The 19277-nt window shown below is 39.8% G+C and overlaps 2 protein-coding genes across 7 annotated transcripts in view; one reads left to right on the forward strand and one right to left on the reverse strand.

Annotated features, from left to right (window-relative positions):
• Positions 1 to 4561, forward strand: part of adgrb3 (adhesion G protein-coupled receptor B3) — a 124123-nt gene extending 119562 nt beyond the window's left edge. For 4 of the 6 annotated variants that reach the window (XM_019870641.1, XM_019870642.1, XM_019870644.1 and 1 more), the window contains 2 exons: positions 309 to 413; positions 3404 to 4561. In XM_019870641.1, the coding sequence (XP_019726200.1) occupies positions 309 to 413; positions 3404 to 3592 (294 nt within the window). In that variant the 3' untranslated portion in view covers positions 3593 to 4561. The remainder of the gene's footprint in view (positions 1 to 308; positions 414 to 3403) is intronic. The other 2 variants (XM_019870643.1, XM_019870645.1) reach the window with 1 other exon arrangement.
• A 5375-nt stretch (positions 4562 to 9936) lies between these two features.
• The window catches only part of lmbrd1 (LMBR1 domain containing 1), a 38343-nt gene continuing 29002 nt past the window's right edge, over positions 9937 to 19277 (reverse strand). The window contains exons 15-16 of the mRNA XM_019870639.1: positions 12156 to 12247; positions 9937 to 11151 (exon numbers count right to left, since the gene is read on the reverse strand). Of these exons, the coding sequence (XP_019726198.1) occupies positions 11041 to 11151; positions 12156 to 12247 (203 nt within the window). The 3' untranslated portion in view covers positions 9937 to 11040. The remainder of the gene's footprint in view (positions 11152 to 12155; positions 12248 to 19277) is intronic.

Here is a 19277-nt window from a genome sequence, read left to right on the forward strand (position 1 = left end):
GGTTCCTCTTACGCCAACAAAACGTTAAATGAGGCAATTTGTCACAAAAGAATTAAGCTCGATTCGGTTACTCCTGCCATTTTGAATGAAGTCATTCTGCCGTCCTCTTACAAATCATCCCAATGTTTCCTTTATTTTGGCGGTGTGTTACAGTATATATATGCAGACCCGAGCAGATCTGTTTGAAACCTGGCCTACAAGCAAACTACCTTGACACTAACACATTGATCAGAGTGCGAGTGGGTGGAGAGAAGATGCATTTGCATTATTGGCTGTCAATACCAAAGCAAAAACCCTTGCCATTGCAGAAAGTCATGCACACCAGGAAAAGACACATGGAGCTGTTCCAGGAACTGAATCAGAAATTTCAAACCCTGGACCGATTTCGAGACATACCAAATATGGGGAGCATGGTGAGTAACAGGAAACCAGTGGGGGGGTGGGGTGGGGGGTGTATTTCAGCGACATTCAAATCCAGCTGTAGCTTATTTCAATGTGCAGTGCAGGCTACGTGTGTGTGATTGTGCTCATGACAGTTTATGTAGAACAGGTTGTTCATTTATACAGAGCCAGAAGCTGGCCATTGGGGGTGGCGAGGGTTATCCGGGTGATAGCCTGCCCCCACCTTTGCTTTTTTTTTTCTCAGAAAAGATGCATTTTCTCCACCAGGCCAATCACAGAGATGAAGGATGTTTGCAACCGTAGTTGCTCTCGAGAGTGCATCCATTCCAATGCAAGGCCATGAATGCACTTGATTTACATATACATTTATCTACTTAGCAACACCATCTTTTTTTTTTTTTTTTAAAGTCATAAATGCATGGCAGATGATTTAATCAGCATCCCAACCTGACCTGAAGTGTGCTGTTCTTCTAAGGCTGCATTTACACAACGACACAATTCCAGTTTTATTTCTCCCATGTGAATCACCTTGGATATTTGTCACGTCAGTTGCCTATTTGACACCGAGATCCGACAAAATAGCCGCATGAGAGCTGTAACAGATGATCTGACATTAATCCGCCTTTGCCTTTTACACGGAAGCCATCGAGCCAGAGGGATGTGTAACTGTTTGTGCTCGCTCGCGGCGCCCAGCTTTAAATCATTAGATGTATGATGTCTGGTGTGACGTGTTCGATTCTTTTCAAATAGCAATGGTGGCTTTTCACACAGGGTATGCGAATTGGACTTAAAATCCGAAAAGCCATTTTTCAAACGTTTCCAAAGTTCTTAACAATGCCACTCACAACAAAACATGATGGCATCTGGTTTTAAGTTTAATCACTGGATGAATCTGTATTTAATTTGGATGATATAGCTGAATAGTGTAAACATACAAGAGTGCTTAAAAGTTTGGGGTCACCGTGACAATTTCATGTTTTCCATGAAAACACACCATGACAGCACTCTTTAAAAGTCACTTCGAAAATCCTTTTGTTTTTAAGAAAAGCAATGCTTGTTTTTCATCTTTAAAAAAAAAAATAACACAAAAAGTGTCTAGAACTACCTTTCTGATTAACTTAACGTGATCGTCATTGATTACACCGTGTATAAGGATATTTCTAGGTAAAAAAAAGAAAAAAAAAGAAGTACAAAAGGTTTGGACATAAGCGGTTTTGAGATTACCTCATCGCACAGCACAAGAAGGCACGCTCAGTTACCCCCATATGTTTTCATTTGGCTGTTTGTATATTTACAACCTAGAAGTATTTTCTTTTGTTTTAACAAATATGTCTTGTACTTATGACTTGACCACTGCGTTAGCATTAATTAATGAGAGACTACGGCACATTCTGACATGCAAATCTGGGTTACGTTGCCGCTTCAGGACAGTCTGGCTTTCAAAAATCTTGCCATTAAAAAAATAAAAATAAACAATTCGAAGATCGAACCACTGTTGCTTATTTCAAGTGGTCATTCTCAGTCAAGGAAATCTTAAATTCTTTAACATTTTAAATTTCACAGTATGAAAGAGAGGTGAATGTAAAATTTAGGTCTTTAATTTTGCACCTATGCCGTTCATGCTTCTGTCATGGTTCCAATGTCAACTCAATTGTCGATTCAACTTGGCCTTGCCATTCTGTGTCTGTGCCACTTACGGAAAACAGTGACTTGAAAAATAGCGGAAAGCTTTAATAGGCGGCGTGAAAGGCGCCACCGTAAGAAGAAATAAAAAAACGGCAGAAACATAAATCTTCAGATCAGGAAAAAAAAAAGCTTCTATCATTGAAGGATAAAAATCTGATTCGAATAAGATAGCTGTCGATTCATATCAGACGGATCGGATATTCTCTGTCACTTGCGAGCCGGATGTCTATAATCACAGCAAAGCAATTGATATACGCACACGTCCACAAACGCCACGTGGCGTTAAATCAAAAATACAGCATATGAGGTGCAGAGACCATTAAACAGAAGATGGTGTGGGCTTCTAAAGAGACTTTGCAGAGCTGTGACATACACTACGCACAAAAATTTCGAGATATTGGCGTTTCGGATGATATACGCTATTACCGTTACACTTTCATTTAATATGACTTCCTCTCAACAATGACCTATAAAAATAGTCCATAACAATAATAATAATCATCATCTATGATAACGATATCCATTTATATTTACATGGCGCCTTTTCGTACTACCATATCTTATTAAGCTGGTGAACTCCCTTTCCTTCTTACAGTGCGAACGCAAACCTATAGAAGATCAGCACACACACACACGCACGCCCACGCAATACCCTCCCTCCTATTTTTCCCAGCCTCCGCCCCTTCCACTCCCAATGATTCTACTGCAGTGATTCTCTCAGAAATGACTTTCCATTTCATATTCCCTGCCTGCGAGCAGCGCCTCCTTCCTATTTGCAACGGCGACTTTGAGGCCGTCGCTGCCGATGTGCCGAGACGAATGGCCGACATATGAAGAGCATACGGTGGATTTAAAAAAAAAATTCAACAAACCCCTAATGGAATGCCAGGGTTTCGTAATCTAAAATAACCGGACCGAGATAGATTATTTCAAAACTTTTTCCATCAATCATGTGACCTGTAACCTGTAGAATATTTTAGAGAGAGGAAGAACAAATAACCAACTGGTTCTGAACACATCCACATCCGAGCTGTACTGGGGTGTCCACACCTGTGAAGCATGTGATCTCATTTGTTTATTTTTACTTCCCCTCTTGAAAATATTTTCTACACGTCACAATATTCGTGGGAAAAGTTTTGAAATAGGAGGGGTGAAATTTTTAGGTGTCTCTAGACTGAATCTCGGACTTTCAGGTATTGCAAGTGGATCAGGAACGTCACCCCCACTTATTAGGGGCAATTACTGAATAGTAAATGTGGGTATAAAACTCCATGTGATAACGATGTGGTGCTGACGAATGTGGCCGTGTTCACAGGACAAGGCAATGCCAAACAAGAACCCGTGGGAGAGCTACAACCCGGCGTGCGAGTACCAGAATTACGCCACTATGAATGTACTAGACTCTAGCGCCAAGGACTCACTGGAAATGACGCCCGCCGAGTGGGAAAAGTGTGTCAATCTCCCCCTGGATGTCCAGGAGGGGGATTTCCAAACAGAGGTCTAGAGGTGAAGACGAAAATGCAAACTCGAGAAGGAGGAGAGGACGAAGAAGAAAAAGAAGAAGAAGAGGAAGTGATGTATTTTGCACTGAATAAAGCAACAGACTTTTCTAACAGCCTTGGCGTTCATGTCGGGATAATTGGGAGCATGGCAGGGACTTTATGTGCCAATAACAAGACTGATGAGAGCGAAAAGAGAGAGAGAGGAACAATGGGGAAGAAGGGACAAGGAAAACCATCAGTGTTACTTTTTTTGTATTCTCACTAGTGTACTTAGTGCGGGGCAGCCTGGTGTACAATATTTACCATCACATTGTTTCAAATTATCTTTTGGAGGAATTGGCAAGAATGCGGAAAAAAAATATATACAGTATATATATCCAACGTCAAGAAGAAACCTCATAGAGCAAACAACACGCCATGTGGTCCCAGCTTCGTTGGGTCTGGTTGCTAACTAGGCCCAGGAGCACAATGTATATATTTATGCAGGTTTTTAAAACGTTTATAACAGTCCGTTTGGCCATTGCGACACTTTTTACTTTCTAGTATGAAACATGGGAGGCAAAGAGTATCTTTTGTGTCATATTAAAATGAATGTTTGTCCGGCTACATTCTTCATTGCTTTCAATGCAATAAAGATAATACTCACTTTTATATAAATAATATATTTCACAACTTTAATACTGCGGAACCCGCTTGAAGGATCCCCGGCAAGCTCTCCCATCTGCAGCCCTGTATAAAATATAAAAAAACAAAAACAAAAAAAAAAAAAAACCAAAAAAAAAAAAAACAAGCAAAAAAAAAAGAAAATGTTGTATGGTGTAAATAAACTTTTGTCTACATATGTTTTAATTGTGCCAATTTATTTTAATGAGGAAAAAAAAAAGAAATAATGCCAACCTGATCAAAAGTTATAGCGAAAATGTTAACATTTGAAAAGGAATGTAAATAAAAGAGGAAATATGTTCGTACTGCTTCAGATGTGGTGTCAAATTTGTTGTTTGCTTTTGGATTCACACAAGAACACCGTGAATTGTGACCTATCGCCAACACAAGATTAAAAAAAAATCCACAGCACTACGTTCGGTTTTGCACTCAATAACGCTTTGAAACTTTTGCAAAGTTGTTGTTTTTATCCAATCGTTTCTTTTTTTTTTTGAGGCGGGGGACGCGTATTGGAGGTTTATGAGGGTTTTTTTCTCCCCAATGCATTTCAATGTGGACAATTATATGCAGATTTTCACTATTTCAGTCCCTGTCCACTGCATAGATACATATACAGAGAGAGAGAGAGAGAGAGAGAGAGAGAGAGAGAGAGAGAGAGAGAGAGAGAGAGAGAGATGGATGTCTGCGCTGTAGATGACTTTCAGCTCAGTTTATTGTCACTCTTTCGTGTTGATAGTTTGCACTGTAAAGTTTACTGACATATTTAATAAGTTCATCCCTCCATCATTTTTTTTTTTTTTTACATTTTCATTTGGAGTGGAAAACATTCAGAAGGTGAGTGGGCTTCTTTACCACCACAAGGTTTCCCTTTTAAACGTTGAAGGTGCAGGTGAGACGGATCACAAATGGGAAGAGGTGATCAGTTCTGTGTGGTGGGCAGCTCAGTGCACTGCAGCAACAAAAAAAGAAAAAAAATGGTGGGAGCGTGACCGAGGATCCCCAAGAAGAGGCTGCATGAGGACGAATGGTGTATTTTATGATCGACAATGTTTACTTGTCCTCACGCGGACTGTTTGAAGGTCTCAAAGTCGACTTCAGGGACTTCCTTTCATTTCATTCAATCTCTTAAATGTCAGAAAATTGAGAACGTTTTGATTTGAGCTGTGTCGACACGCATCAGTGCACCTGCGTGATTTAAGTACATCAATTGTATTAAAAGTGTTGCGGAGACGAAACCATGAAAGTTTGCGGTCACACAAATCTGTCCTCTGAGCTCCAGGAAGCCATGACGGTGACCTTAGCACAGAACTGCTTTGGTGGTACGTCTACTGCAGCACCGGTTTTCTGGATGTAGTACAGTTGTCTTTCAGGCTCTTTAGAGAGTCCCGTGAGAAGGAGGTGAAAACGACTATGTTACTAGAGATGAACGCAAGGATCAAAGTCTCTCGAAGGCTGGTTCAAACTGCTTTTGAGACGGGAGAAGGCTGATTGACGGAAGCAGTGACAGAAAGAGTCCATTTGCCCACCTTCTGTTCGCGAGGGGCAAATCTGAGTGTCATCTGAATAGTTGTCCGTAGGGCACGTGCGTATTAATTAGCCGAGGGGCAGCATGTACAGGATGAACAAAAGCGATACGAGGATGCTCGAAGGCACCCACAAGTCACTCCTCTTTGTTCTGAGCAACCGTTTCTGATTTGAACAATGGCTGGAACCAAATTAGATGACATGCCTGAGATGATGACTCAATCCCGTAACCTCTTTACCAATATGGCATGTTAGGCTGCATCGAAAATACAGCACTCAGATCCAGAAGGACGACGAATAAGATTTTACCTGCGTCAGTGCACAGATGGATGTCATTTGTCTCCTTGATAAGAGCAGCCTCAGTGCTGTGATGCGGCCTGAAGCCTGATTGAAAATCATCAAAGCAGTTACAGTCGAACCCCTTATCAACGAACCCCCGTTTACGTTTTCATCCCAATAACGTTCAAATCTCAAAGTCACGATTTCACGTGATTCATTTTCCATTTGCCGATTTTGCTGACAACGAACACCTTTATTACGTAAACGTCTTTATAACAAAAAGGCCTTTGTTGCAACGAACCGTGGGAAGCTAACTGCCGCCGCCACCTCGCTTATGAACAAAATTTACAGGGCCTTCTTCCCCTCCGTTGCTAAGCAACGTTACAGATCAACTCGTACGTTGTGTTTCCGGAGACACGGCGTGGTCCTGAGCACATCGTCTGAAAAGCAAATCCTTCTGTCTGTGAAGGCTGAAATTCTCTCTCATTTTTACACGTTCATGTTTTCACATCTGTAAATGTTCATACTGTATTTTACATCTGAATTGGCGGCCATTTTATTGGAAACGGTTACAACAAACTACCATTATAACATAAAGATTTGTTATGTCCCTTGAGGTGGCCGGCCATTTTATTGGAAACAGTTACAACGGACTACCGTTATAACGTAAAGATTCGTTATGTCCCTCGAGGTATGTTGTAACGAGGTTCAACTGTATTTGGTCGAAGAAAGTCAGAGAGCTGTTGAAAAACACATTTCTCACGGACTTGATATACGGGGATAGCTGTTCAGTATCGTGGCATCAGGACCATTTTTTTTGTAGGAGTGGTCTTATGACAGCCGTTTTCAAGACTGGGAAATTATCCAGATTGTATTGAAATGTGAACTAAATGGGAAAATTGGGGTCCGCGCCAATTTTAGAAAAGTAGCGAGCAAGAAGATGAGATGATTATAGGGATGTGTGTTTAATCGTGTTGACTCAAGGTGGCATGCCCTTGAGACCACACGCTGGCCGTGTTGTTTGCGTGTTACTAAATCGAGCTGTGGATGCTGACAGACCCCTACCTCCCACCCCCCTGGGAGTGCGTGGCAACCGTCCCCCGACCCCCCACCTTAGGCTGCTTGAACACAGAGAGGGCCCACAGTGTGAATGAAACAATCACATTGGATCCCTCATGCTTCACTCTACTCCCACGGGCACCGCTAAGGAAAAGTGCTGTTTCATCAGAAGGTCCTGTGAGGTGAACTCAAACCTGCGGACACGCCGCAGGCCAGGGTGCGACCGCTGCATCAGTGTCACAATTACAAAAATAAACAAATAATGGAAATGAATTGTCTCATCCCCCATACTCAACCCATTAGAGAAGTGGGTCTTAAAACTTTTTATTTTTTATTTTTTTTAACATCAAATTACCACCTCCAAATTTTAGGACCAATATTAAAATACAGTCGTGTAGTAGGTCAATGTGTTAATCACAAAGGAGAGTTCAAATTCCTGAAAACGATTGTACTGAATATTACTGTAAGCCATTTATTGCACTTAAATATGGGACCATAACAAAAGTGAGTCAATTAAAACAAATTGCACTAAATTTTAAGTGTAGATATTGCAAAACAAACCGTTCTAAAAAATAGAATTTTGAATGAAGGTTATTTTGTATTTTTCGAATGATCTCGTTTGGTATTGTTAAACAGTGTTTGCCTACGCAGTTGTGATTCACTACTCGCAAATGTAGTTATTTGCCAATTCTTGCAGGGGGAACGTTTACTCCATTACTCAATTAAAAATATGACTATTGGCTTTTTGTTTTGATGCTCAGGGAAAGCCCTGTTCTAATGTAAAAGTAGTAGTACGGTACCACCTTTGGTAACTTTGGTGCAAAGGAGTTATATTGAACTGAAAAGAGCTTGAAAGAGTGTCGAAAAAGATCGGATTTATTAAATATTGGGATTCACGCCCTGCAGAGCCTAACAGAAAAGTGTAACCTTGACAGCATCTCGTGGCATACATAGACAACTAAATTTTTTAGGTGGGACGTTAATTACTCACAGGTTTTTGCTGCTGCTCATGAGAAGCTAACGCTCTTTACTAATGCTAATCTGTTATGTAACTGGAAAACACTATCCAGCCTTGTTGACCTTTTCGGCTTTTGACATGATAGTGTCGTCCAAAAATGGCTTGAAAATAGCAGATCTTCACCCAACCTTGCTGCCAAGTCACTGGAGGAGAAACGTGTGTTTGGGTGGTTATGTAGTAAATTATGATGGGCAAAGGGTCTTGCTCACAGCCACATTTTCAGGAATAGACAGCAAGAAATATTCTTGGGTGTTTATTTTCACGCTGAAAGGGTAGACAGGCACTCCAAAGGCTCAACTAGAAGAAATTCCAAACACAAGTCCCGGTTTCAAACCCAGAATCTCAGAACTGTGAGGCAGACGTACTAACCGGTCTTACATCGTGCTGCTCAAGTGTTGTTTCTCACTGCTGGGAGACGACAGCGTGACGCACTCGCCTGGCAGTTTGCTCGTGACTATTCATGAAAAACAAAAAAAAAAAATCATAATTAAAAAAATGTTTTATCCTTTCCCAGGAGGAATTTGTCTAAAAGATGACGTAGGAAGGAAGGAACAGATTTCATAAGTCTGATCTGTCACATCTCTGCTTTATTTTATGTATTTATCCCCCCCCCAGCGCTTATTTCGTTTATTAGCAAGCGATGTGGGGGCGGCAGTCTCGTAATAAGCAAGCTCAAAAGCGGCTTCACACAATACTTGGTGACAACGTGCGTATGCCACATACACTTAATTGAACAAGCCAAGCAAATTTCCTGCAAATCCACCGCAGGCAAAGGCTGAGTGTCCAACACTAATCCAAGGATGGATGTATTTAACTGTCACTTTTAGTTGATACATATCCACAGTAAGGGGTGAAATAAGGAGGTTTAAAAAACAAAAAACACCATTTAATTTGCTACCACACGAGATTTGGAATTGAGAGTATGTCAGGTATACCTAATGAGACCTAAAGACAGCATTCACTGCACCGCTTGATCGATACCGTCAATCATAAGAATCAGTACAGCAGTAATTTCTAACCAGGGGTGCCTTTGGAACTGAGCTGAAATATATTTATTTATTAGAAATCTAACATTTTTTTTCATCTATCATTTTTTTTGCTCCCTCCCAGTAATACTGTATTTTCCGGAATATAAATCGCAGTTTTTTTCATAGTTTGGCTGGGGGTGCGACTTATACTCTGGAGCGATTTATGGGTGAAATTATTAACACATTATTATAACTTTCACATGTTATTTTCACATTAAACCACAAGAGGCCGCTTTAGACCTGTATTGAGAAAACCACGATGAGTCTGACGTAAGCGACGTAGAAGAGGAAGCGCTGCATCTTCTACCTCCGGAGTTGGTGGAGTTTCTTTAAAGTGACACAGAGGATGAAGATTCCATTGGATTTGGGTTTGGTGAACTTGTTAGCATGTTCTTTCTGCTATAGTTATCTGAATAACTCTTAATATGTTACTTGAACATACCAGGCACGTTGTCAGTTCGTTGTTTATGCGTCATGTAACGTTAGCATATCGTACACTTATTCAGCGTGTTGTTTTCTATTTTATTTTTATTTTAAATATGTTCTTGGTGTTGGATTTTATCAAATAAATTTCCCCCCAAAATGCGACTTATACTCCAGTGCGACTTATGTTTTTTCCTTCTTAATTATGCATTTTTTGGCTGGTGCGATTTATAATCCGTAGCGATGTATAATCCGAAAAATACGGTACTTTTGTCACATTCTTGTTTGATGGTGTGCCGTGACATTTTTTTTTTTTTTTTAAAGTAGGTGGCTTGCCAATAACAACAACAGACATATTTGAAGTAATTTATTTTGTCAAATCCATGTACCACTAAATAGTGGACATATAATGTTACTTGGTACCACATATCACAGCAGTCAATTCCAGCACGTCAATGAATAGCTTGGACTATTCATGGAGGAAAACATGCCTTAAATGATCTTAGCTGAGCTTCAGACCAGAATTCGTGCGTATTTGAAAAAGAATAGTCATATTCCTAGTGTCAATTTATTGGCGGATTGATCTTGAAATCAGCAACATGCACTTGCTTTAAAATGAAAAACAATACAACGATAATTAAAAAAGCCCCCCCCCAAAAAAAAAAATTGCGCGTCTGTCACAAGCACTTAAAAAAATTGCCATCTTCTTCCCCATGTCTTTATAATACAGGTAGCAAAAGTATCATTGAATCCTTTTCACAAGGACATTAAATAAAGCGCTACGTGGAAAAAAGTCGGATTGAATGCGTTCAGTACCACTTGCCATTTGAGGACTTCTAAGTGAAATTGGTGACACGAGCAGGAAAGGTCAATATCAGCAATAAACAGCATTTCATTTCAATGACAGAGACAAAAAAAAAGTGAATTTCATACAGTAACGAGCACACAAGTTGAAGGAATTTTAGAGCAGATGGGCAGCCATTTTCAGGGTCGAGGGCAGTGATTTCCAAACTGAGGGCTGGGACCCAAAATGGGCATCTTTTTGGGGGGGATGGCCAATGGTCAAGAGCTGAATTATGTCAGACAAAGCATTTCTTGACAAATGGCTTTTTTCATTTGGTTTTGAGAAATTCATGTCTTTATCATTCCTTTATTTCAAGGAAGGAATCAAATTGTGGGTCTTTAGTTGAATACGTTTGGTGGAGAAAGCATTTCAGGAAAGGTAAAATGCACAATTAGTATGTCAGCGTTGCCTTAATTTCTACGGTTGTCTGTGTGTGTGTGGCTTTGCGGGACGTTCTTCTAATTCCAACATCATCAGTCACGTTGTATGGGAGCTGACCTCTTTCAAAGCGATCAAAATAAAATGGAAGCAAATGAATGCCTTGCCAAATTGTACTTTGTAGCCCCCTTAATGGCTGGAGGTGCTGCCCCGAGGGTGCATGCGTATTGCACCTCAGTGCACATATTCATCATCGCTGACATCCGAGTCGTCGGCCTCCACCTCGCCTTCAATCACAGACTTCTTCCCTCGGCAGCATGACACCACCAGGCCGATGAGGAAAGCCTAAGGGAGAGAATTTAAGGCACACATTAGAAAAATGCTGGCTGGGGAGTGCTCAGCTAAACAAAAAGCTATGGGAATGATCTATGCACGACATTTAACGTGTGCTTGAGGTGTGTCCCATTAATTCAAATAAGTTAAATAGTGTATTATCCACGCAGAGAGCCAATGGGGTTGTATTTGTCTCTAAATGTATCACGGGTGTATTTGGGATGGAAAAAAAAAAAGTGTCATCTACACCTCATTCAATGAATTGAAAACCCTATGATTCTGAGCGGTCTGCTGTTTAATAATCAATATGTTGCTTGTTATCGTAACGTGCTCGTGGCCACACAGGATTGTTTACTTCAAGACCTGCCGGCTGTTCAGGAAATTTCCCAAATCCAGAATTATCTTCCAAAAAAGGATAATGTATAACGCAGTATAAAAGTCGATCATATTACAAGAATCATTTCAATGCATCCTTCTGAAATCGGCCTTTCCTAAACGTTGGTCAAGGTAGACATTTGATGTTGGAAAAGTCTCACGTTACCCGATCTCAGAATTTACTAAGAGCGCAATCTTTGTAAATCATGCGCAAAAAATGCCTGCCGTGTGCGTGCTACCTGTTAGCGTAAACATGTCATTCAGGCCACCTATTTAGGATCTTAGTCAAAAAGCCTTGATGTAAACTCTGGAAGGATATAAGGAAATAAAGAAAAGTAGAGAATTTCAGTCCATGAACACACAATCTACTTAGAATGTCAGTATGTAGAATATATATGGGATCAGCCAAAATGTATATCACAGTTTAATAGGATGCACGGGATTATAATCATCTTGTGTGATTGTGAGTGATGGATCACTTTTACGATCTTTACGACTCCTTGTCCATTGATCACCAAATGTATACGAAAATAATTGTCGACTATGTATTTAGTGTGTACATACAGTGCAATAGATGAGAAGAAAAGAACAATGACAATTGACAGCCGTTGTTGTACTCCATCGTGAGAAGAAAAACGTACCCCAATAAAGGCCCAGTTTCCAAAGTAGTAGATGGTACTGAAGAACCAAAACTTGTGGAGGAAAAGATACGACCTGGTCACAATGCACTGGTCTGAAAAACAAATAAAACACAGACTACTTATTTCACGCACACATTTTTCTTTCTTTTTTTTTTTTTAACAGCCAAAATAATAACCACGGGGGTGCTGAACTCCTTGGAAAACATTGGCAATGCTTTGGATCAAGTTATTCTTTCATTCGTGGAAATGTCCACCGGTGAAAAGTGCAAACGGTGACCCCTCATCATGTTTTTCCATTGTACAAGTGCTTAAACATGTTCACATACATTTAAAAAAAAAAAAACACAAAACACTGGTAGCGACACAGCATCACTACTCAGGAGGAGTGCCTCGGCCTGTTCTGTTAGTGTCACTAAAAAAGACAAGTAGGTCTTAGAAAAGAGCAAAATCGTGTCACTGTCAGTGTGAATGTGACTTTGAAATGCACTGTTGATGCACTGTTACTCAAAGCATGGTTTCACAGGTAGGTTGTGAGTTGGAAATGTTACCTTTCATTCTCGCGCAGTACGACTGCGTTTAGACTATTGTTACGTTAGTTACTAAGTGCTCTCTTCTCTCTCACTCTCTCTCTCCACACCCGCATTAAATGTTGTACATCATGAAATTAAAATGGAAAGGACTTTTCAGAATGCAGCAGAGCCAGTACAAAGGATTCCAGGTCCAATGATTTTAAAAATTTGAGGGGGATGATCTACTAACTACGGTTTTCAACAGCCCTCGAAGAACTCTTTCTTAAAATGGTTATCACTGGATCTTGCATTAGTCTTAACAAGAACCCTTGATGAATGCTATTTTCTTCCAAAAGAGTGATTTTCAGGAGCCAATGTTCCTGGGATTGATGTCTGCTCTATAAGAAGCCTTTCGCAATCCTCACCTCTAAGAGTGTCGTTTAATTTAAACAGACGACAACGTGTTTCCACAGAGACAATAACAGCCGCCTTGGTTGATATTGACTGTGTTTCGTATACTTATCATAAATGGGCTGCACTTTTCGCTCCACGTGGCCTTTTTTTTATACTAGCATTGATCCAACTACAAGGGAAAATATTCTCCATATGAGTCCCTCTCCCTTTCTGTGTACCAATGGTCCCTGGCAGCCATGTGAACAACAAATTGTGATGTGATGTGTCACATGCATCTCCAATGCATGGAAGAGAAAGGCACTCTGCTTAAGGGCATGAGCGAATGGACTTGCTCATGAGAAAAATATAACATTCTGAGCATGCAGTATATTTGAGTAGCATTATTTGTGGTGAGGAGATGAAAGGGTCTTGGCTGTGCTTGAGAGCCATCTGGAACTCTTCTCCGTGACATTTGTACATGTCTCCTCACACTACTTGAACCTGCTACTTTATTATAGGATAGGAATTTATAAGCCCCCCCCAAAAAAACAAACAAACAAACAAACAAACAAACATTACAATGCAAAAACAACCCTAACTACAGAAAAGTAATATTTTCTTAAAGGATAAAACAATCCAGTATAAAAACACAAAATATGTAATATTTGAAACGTATGTAGGACCAGTCCCAAATCTAACAAGGCCACTACAACTTAAACTCATGTGGGGACACCACTCAAAAAGGTTTAATGTCAGACCTACCCAAATTTGGTTATTCATATTCTTTCACACATCTCTATTATTTGTCAGTCCCCATGAGGGTCTGGCACTTTCACAAATAATCGACCTGTTTTTATTTTCTCACAAAATGTTGACTAGTCTAGAGTTCCAAAAAGAGTTAGTGTCTCTGTCGCTATCACGGTCAAGTCATTATGAAAAAAAAACACTTTAAGGGTCATCATGGTGAAACAATCAAACAGAAGTAAGTTTGGCAGAAAGTGAGGATGCCTACGTGTGACCAAATATTCTTTCATTACGTGAACTTGTTAACCTCAGAACGTGAACTGCCCGGATTGTCGAAAACCGAGGACCCCTTGCATATCAAAACAGAAGAATCTGATGTCTTGATATACATACACAGAAAATAGAGAGCAGAACCTTTGGAGTTGTGAAGGGAAGAACAACAATCAGCTTTAACATCATCATCATCATCACCCCCTTGGGGAAGCTTGTCTATATTCATCTCGATGACCTCACAATTTTCCGCCAGAACTTGGGCCATCTGCAGCTATCCAGCTGCTCACCTGAACTCGCACTGCTCCGAGTGGAACATACAGATGGTTCACAACGGCGGCGTGCCGAAATATATTATGATGTACACCGCTGACCCGCCTCACCTTGGAATCATTAGCGCACTCTGAGATGAGTGCGGGGCAGCTTGTGAGTACAGGTAATTTCACCTTGACTTACCACATCTTGGCGAAGCTCTGCCCCAAGTAGCACCATGCATTATGTACAACTTCCATCAGACCATTCAAATACGAGCACTTAAAATGTGCGCTTGAACCGACACCCACTCAATCACTCCCACACATACCTGTACATATCCTACTTTTTGTACAAAGTCTTACTTCAGTTTGGAACGTGCCAGCGTTGCTCAAAAGTCCTATCCCTATATTATCTTGGGCTGAATGGTGATCTAAATACCTTACGATCTTACATTTTGGGACAAGGCGATGTGTGCGATGGAAGTGGACAAGAGCAGATGATCCTTTGCTATTTGAAAAAATATACAGCTGCAAATCAAATGAAATTTAAAGGTTGAAAAAAATAACAGTTTCAGAATAAGTGGGTCAACTTTGTAGTTTTTCCAAGAAAATAATCAGAGGTTTTACTTTTCTGAAAAATACAGTGATAATAACAGTCATGATGAAAAATAATTAAAAAAAAAAAAAAAAATTAAGAGAACTGCCCGAGCCCTTTGTTAAAATAGAGTTGCCTAATGATGTATTCATTAATATTAATTAATATTCAACTTAGCAAATAGCAATCTCGAGAAAACGCCAGTTAGTGTTGCACCTTCTCAACTAGGTTAATGTGTTGCTATGGCAAAACAAATGGATACTGTAATGAGCCAGTTGAAAGCCCAGAAGTAGCAGTGTGCGCTGGAGTGCACCTTTGTGACCAGTTCATGACACGTTGTAAGTGGTCGTTACACAATCTTGTGCCACTGGCTCAACCACTTTCCTTAATCTACGCACACTTAGAACATTTTGTTTTTTTAAGTCCTTTAGTCAAACACGAGAACATTACTGTGTTTCACTTTTCAAGTACTTCACACAACAAACCACTTCAGGACGTGAACTGGAAGCTGCGATTACAGTGATCCACCCAAATAATTATTTTAATTTTTTTTACGATGGTCTGGGACGGGACACCACTGGATTTTTTTTCCTGTGGGAATAGGATGGCACAGGGTTGGTACCAATTAATCACGAAAAATGAGGTATTATTGTATACAGTATTGTAAAAATTCAAGACACCGTCCAGAGCTACTTGAACTCTTATTCCATCATGTATACCTCCAAACTTTGAGTGTGTTTAAGACAGCACTATTTTAAAATGTAAATCTTGTCAGCATGTCGACCTCACAGTGCAGAGGTCGTGATTTTTATCCCGGCTCCGGCCTTCCTGTGTGGAGTTTGCATGTTCTCCCTGGGCCTGCGTGGGTTTTCTCCAGGTACTCCGGTTTCCTCCCACATTCCAAAAACATGCATGGCAGGCTGATTCAGCACTCTAACTTGTCCCTCGGTGTGAGTGTGAGCGTGGATGGTTGTTCATCTGTGTGTGCCCTGCGATTGGCTGGCAACCAGTTCAGGGTGTCCCCCACCTACTGCCCGAAGACGGTTAGGATAGGCTTCAGAACCCCTCGAGACCCTTGTGAGGATAAAGCAGATCGGAAAATGGATGGATGGATGGATGGATGGAAATATTGTCAGTACTATTGATGTTCACCAAAATTCTCAATTGAATTCAAACAGTGCTTAAAGTAATTAAAAAATATATATGCTTTTCTCTCTGAAGGATTCTTTACACAGAGGTTCATTTCTGTGACAGACTTGCAATTACCCCATAAAATGAGAAGTGACATTTTCTAATCCAAATTAATAAAGGTGATCTAAAGGGACTTGAAATTGGACCATCGGCTTCATAAAATTTGTTTACATAATACTTCATAACTGACACTAACTGAATGATTATGCTAATATCTACATAGTCTTCAGTGGTTGATGAAAGTAATAAATCAATCCAAGTACCTAATTGGACAGTGAAATAAATAAATAAAAGCCACATACACGCGCACTGATTTTTTTAAAAAAATGTATCGGACATTTCACACAAAGCTATACCACACATTCAAGCTAAATGTATTTAATTCTAACAGCATTAAGTAACCCGTATGATAATTAAACAATTATTACGTGTTCTAAACATGGATTACACATACATGTAATTTTTACAGGCAACCAAATTTACAAGAAAATTAATATTCCAAGTCTGTAGATTTTAAGATAAACAACTGTGCCCAAAGCATTTGACAGACATAATCCATTGTCTGGCACAAAGGAAAATTATTTTTTGATGGCGTTGTAAGAGCCTCTCCTTCTCCATTTTGAAAATTGCCTGACACTTTCAAGACGACATGAAATTACAAGCAGCTTTCACACAAAGATGTTCTAACAATGTGCTAGCAAATTTCAAGTTGCTAGGAAACAGACAAGGAAGAAGAGGGCAGCCCCCCCTAAAAAAAAAAATAAATAAATAATAATAATAATAATAATTTCACATTGCGGGTAAAACAAGCCAAAACAGTAGAGATAAAAGGGCATAGGTGCACCTCGAACAATTTTAACAATATGTGGTCACCTCAAGGAATAAGAAGTAATGAACCCTTTGGATATTATGAAAAAAATTAGGTCTCGAGTGAAAGAATGCAGAATGTCACTGAGATCACTGTTTGGTTCACCGACGAGAGCCATGTGCTCACTAACGGGGCTCGCTGATGTGAAGATGGCAGCGTTAAAGGTGAGGACAACAAATAACGGTGAGTCCAGATCATTTCTTGGAAGCGATTTTCAGAGTTACATAAGACAGGATCAACAACAATAATAATATAATGATAAGAATCGAGTACACAGTGAAGCCCTTGTTTTAGGAGAGCATATTCACTCATTTAAAATTTGATGCCGTCAACACTTGCCAATAATGCTGGGACAGCGGCATGTTTACCACTGTGTTGCATCACCTTTCTGTTTAAAAACATTAAATATGCTTTTAGGAACAGAGAACACAAATTGTTCAAGTGTTATAAGTATAATTCTTTCCCATTCCTGCTTATGTCCAACTTTAGCTCAACGGTCCGGGGCATCCTGTGTCGTTTTTTTCCGCTTCATTATGCGCCACACACTTTCAACAGGACACAGGTCTGGACTGCTGGCAAACCTGTCTAGTACTTGCAATGATTTACTCTAATGTCTTGCTGAAATAAATAGGGGCATGCCTGCATACGCTTGGGTGGTGGTATAAACTCTCCGAAACCTGTATGTAAGTACATTACAGCAATAATGGTACCTTTACATATGTGCGAGTCACCCATGACATGCCCACGAACAAAAACCTATTCCATCAAAGATGCTGGCTTTTGAACTTTGGACTGATAACAATCTGGACGGTCTTTTTCTTTTTTGGTGTAGAGGGTTTGAATTCCATGATTCCCAATTACTATTTGAGATGTGGATTTTTCACACCACATTTCAAATAGCGTCAGTTCATCTCAGATGAGCTCGGGCCCAAAATAGTCTGTTCAAGGTGTTGTTGAAGTTTCGATGCAACATACTTTTTCATGCAACATACCTTTAAAGATAAACAAAAATGGATGGATGAATGGATGGATTGGATGAATGGGTGAGTGAACCGCTCTGTGGTTCATCATGTGATCTGTTGTGATTGTATCAAGATACATGAACTGGGAAGGTTATACCGCAGCTATAAGAAGTCGTGACTTCAATAAGAATAAGAAGCAATGAGGTTGTGAACAGGTGACTGTGACTTGAATTCATTTGAGAGACTTTGTACAATCTCTCTCTTTAATTGACACATTTAATTTTCACTCTGGAGGAACTTGTAGATATGAAGTGCACTATCTAGAATGCATCTGACACTGTCCTATAGTCATGAACTTGCTAAAATAACAAGCACTGTTGAGGACTTGGAGCCGACATCGACATGAGCATTGTTGTTGATTCAGAGGAGATCAGATCATTTATTTGGGCAAGGATTATTTGCTTCAATGTGGAACGTGACTGCTTTACTTTACAAGAGGGAGCGAAATTGGTGTAAATACACGCCAGATTAGTGTGAACAAATCATAATCTCCCTTTCATTGATGGGAGTCACTCTACAGATGATGACTGCAGTTTTTATTTTCCTCTTGGAAAAACAATAAGATGCAACATCTTTTGAGGTGAAGATCAATTAAACTTTTATTCATGTTAATGAATAGTACTTTTTTTTATAGCCCTCCGATACAAGAGAAGTCTGCAACAATATACTGTATATGATAATGGAATCCCTAGGTAAGAGTTAAATACATATTCAGTACAAAATCATGCTTAAAATATCTGTGTTTATGAGAGTGAGATGTCAAACATATGAAATTACACATTTATTCATGACCTGTCTTATTTTTTAACAGGATGGGAATCAGGACAATTTAGTAAAATAAGGGAAAGGACCCAGCCTATTATCAAGCATACTTGTACTTGGTAGATACACTATAAGTTTTCACTCACCTGCGTTGACTCACATATGAATTTAAGTGACATCTAATTCTTAATCCAGGGATTAATATAACATTGGTCCACACTTTGTGGCTCAAAAAGCTTCTTTTCACCCGAAAGGTGTTCCACTAGGTACAATTCTAGACCCCATCCTATTCCAACATGAGTGTACATCAGTGCACAAAACAAGGTTCAAAAAGGTATTAACTCAGTCAGCGCCAGATATTTTCAGACACTCCTTTACCCTAAATCTCGACAAAAAAAGATGTCTTTGGGATTGAAATGAGGGTTTGGTGTCGATTTGAAACCAGATAGATTAAAAATGATCTGTCACTGAAGTTAATATGCGAGTCACAGCAGATGAGTGAGTGCTTTGGGCC

This window comes from Hippocampus comes, unplaced genomic scaffold (assembly GCF_001891065.2).
Source record: "Hippocampus comes isolate QL1 unplaced genomic scaffold, H_comes_QL1_v1.1 scaffold76, whole genome shotgun sequence".
Lineage (NCBI taxonomy): Eukaryota > Metazoa > Chordata > Actinopteri > Syngnathiformes > Syngnathidae > Hippocampus > Hippocampus comes.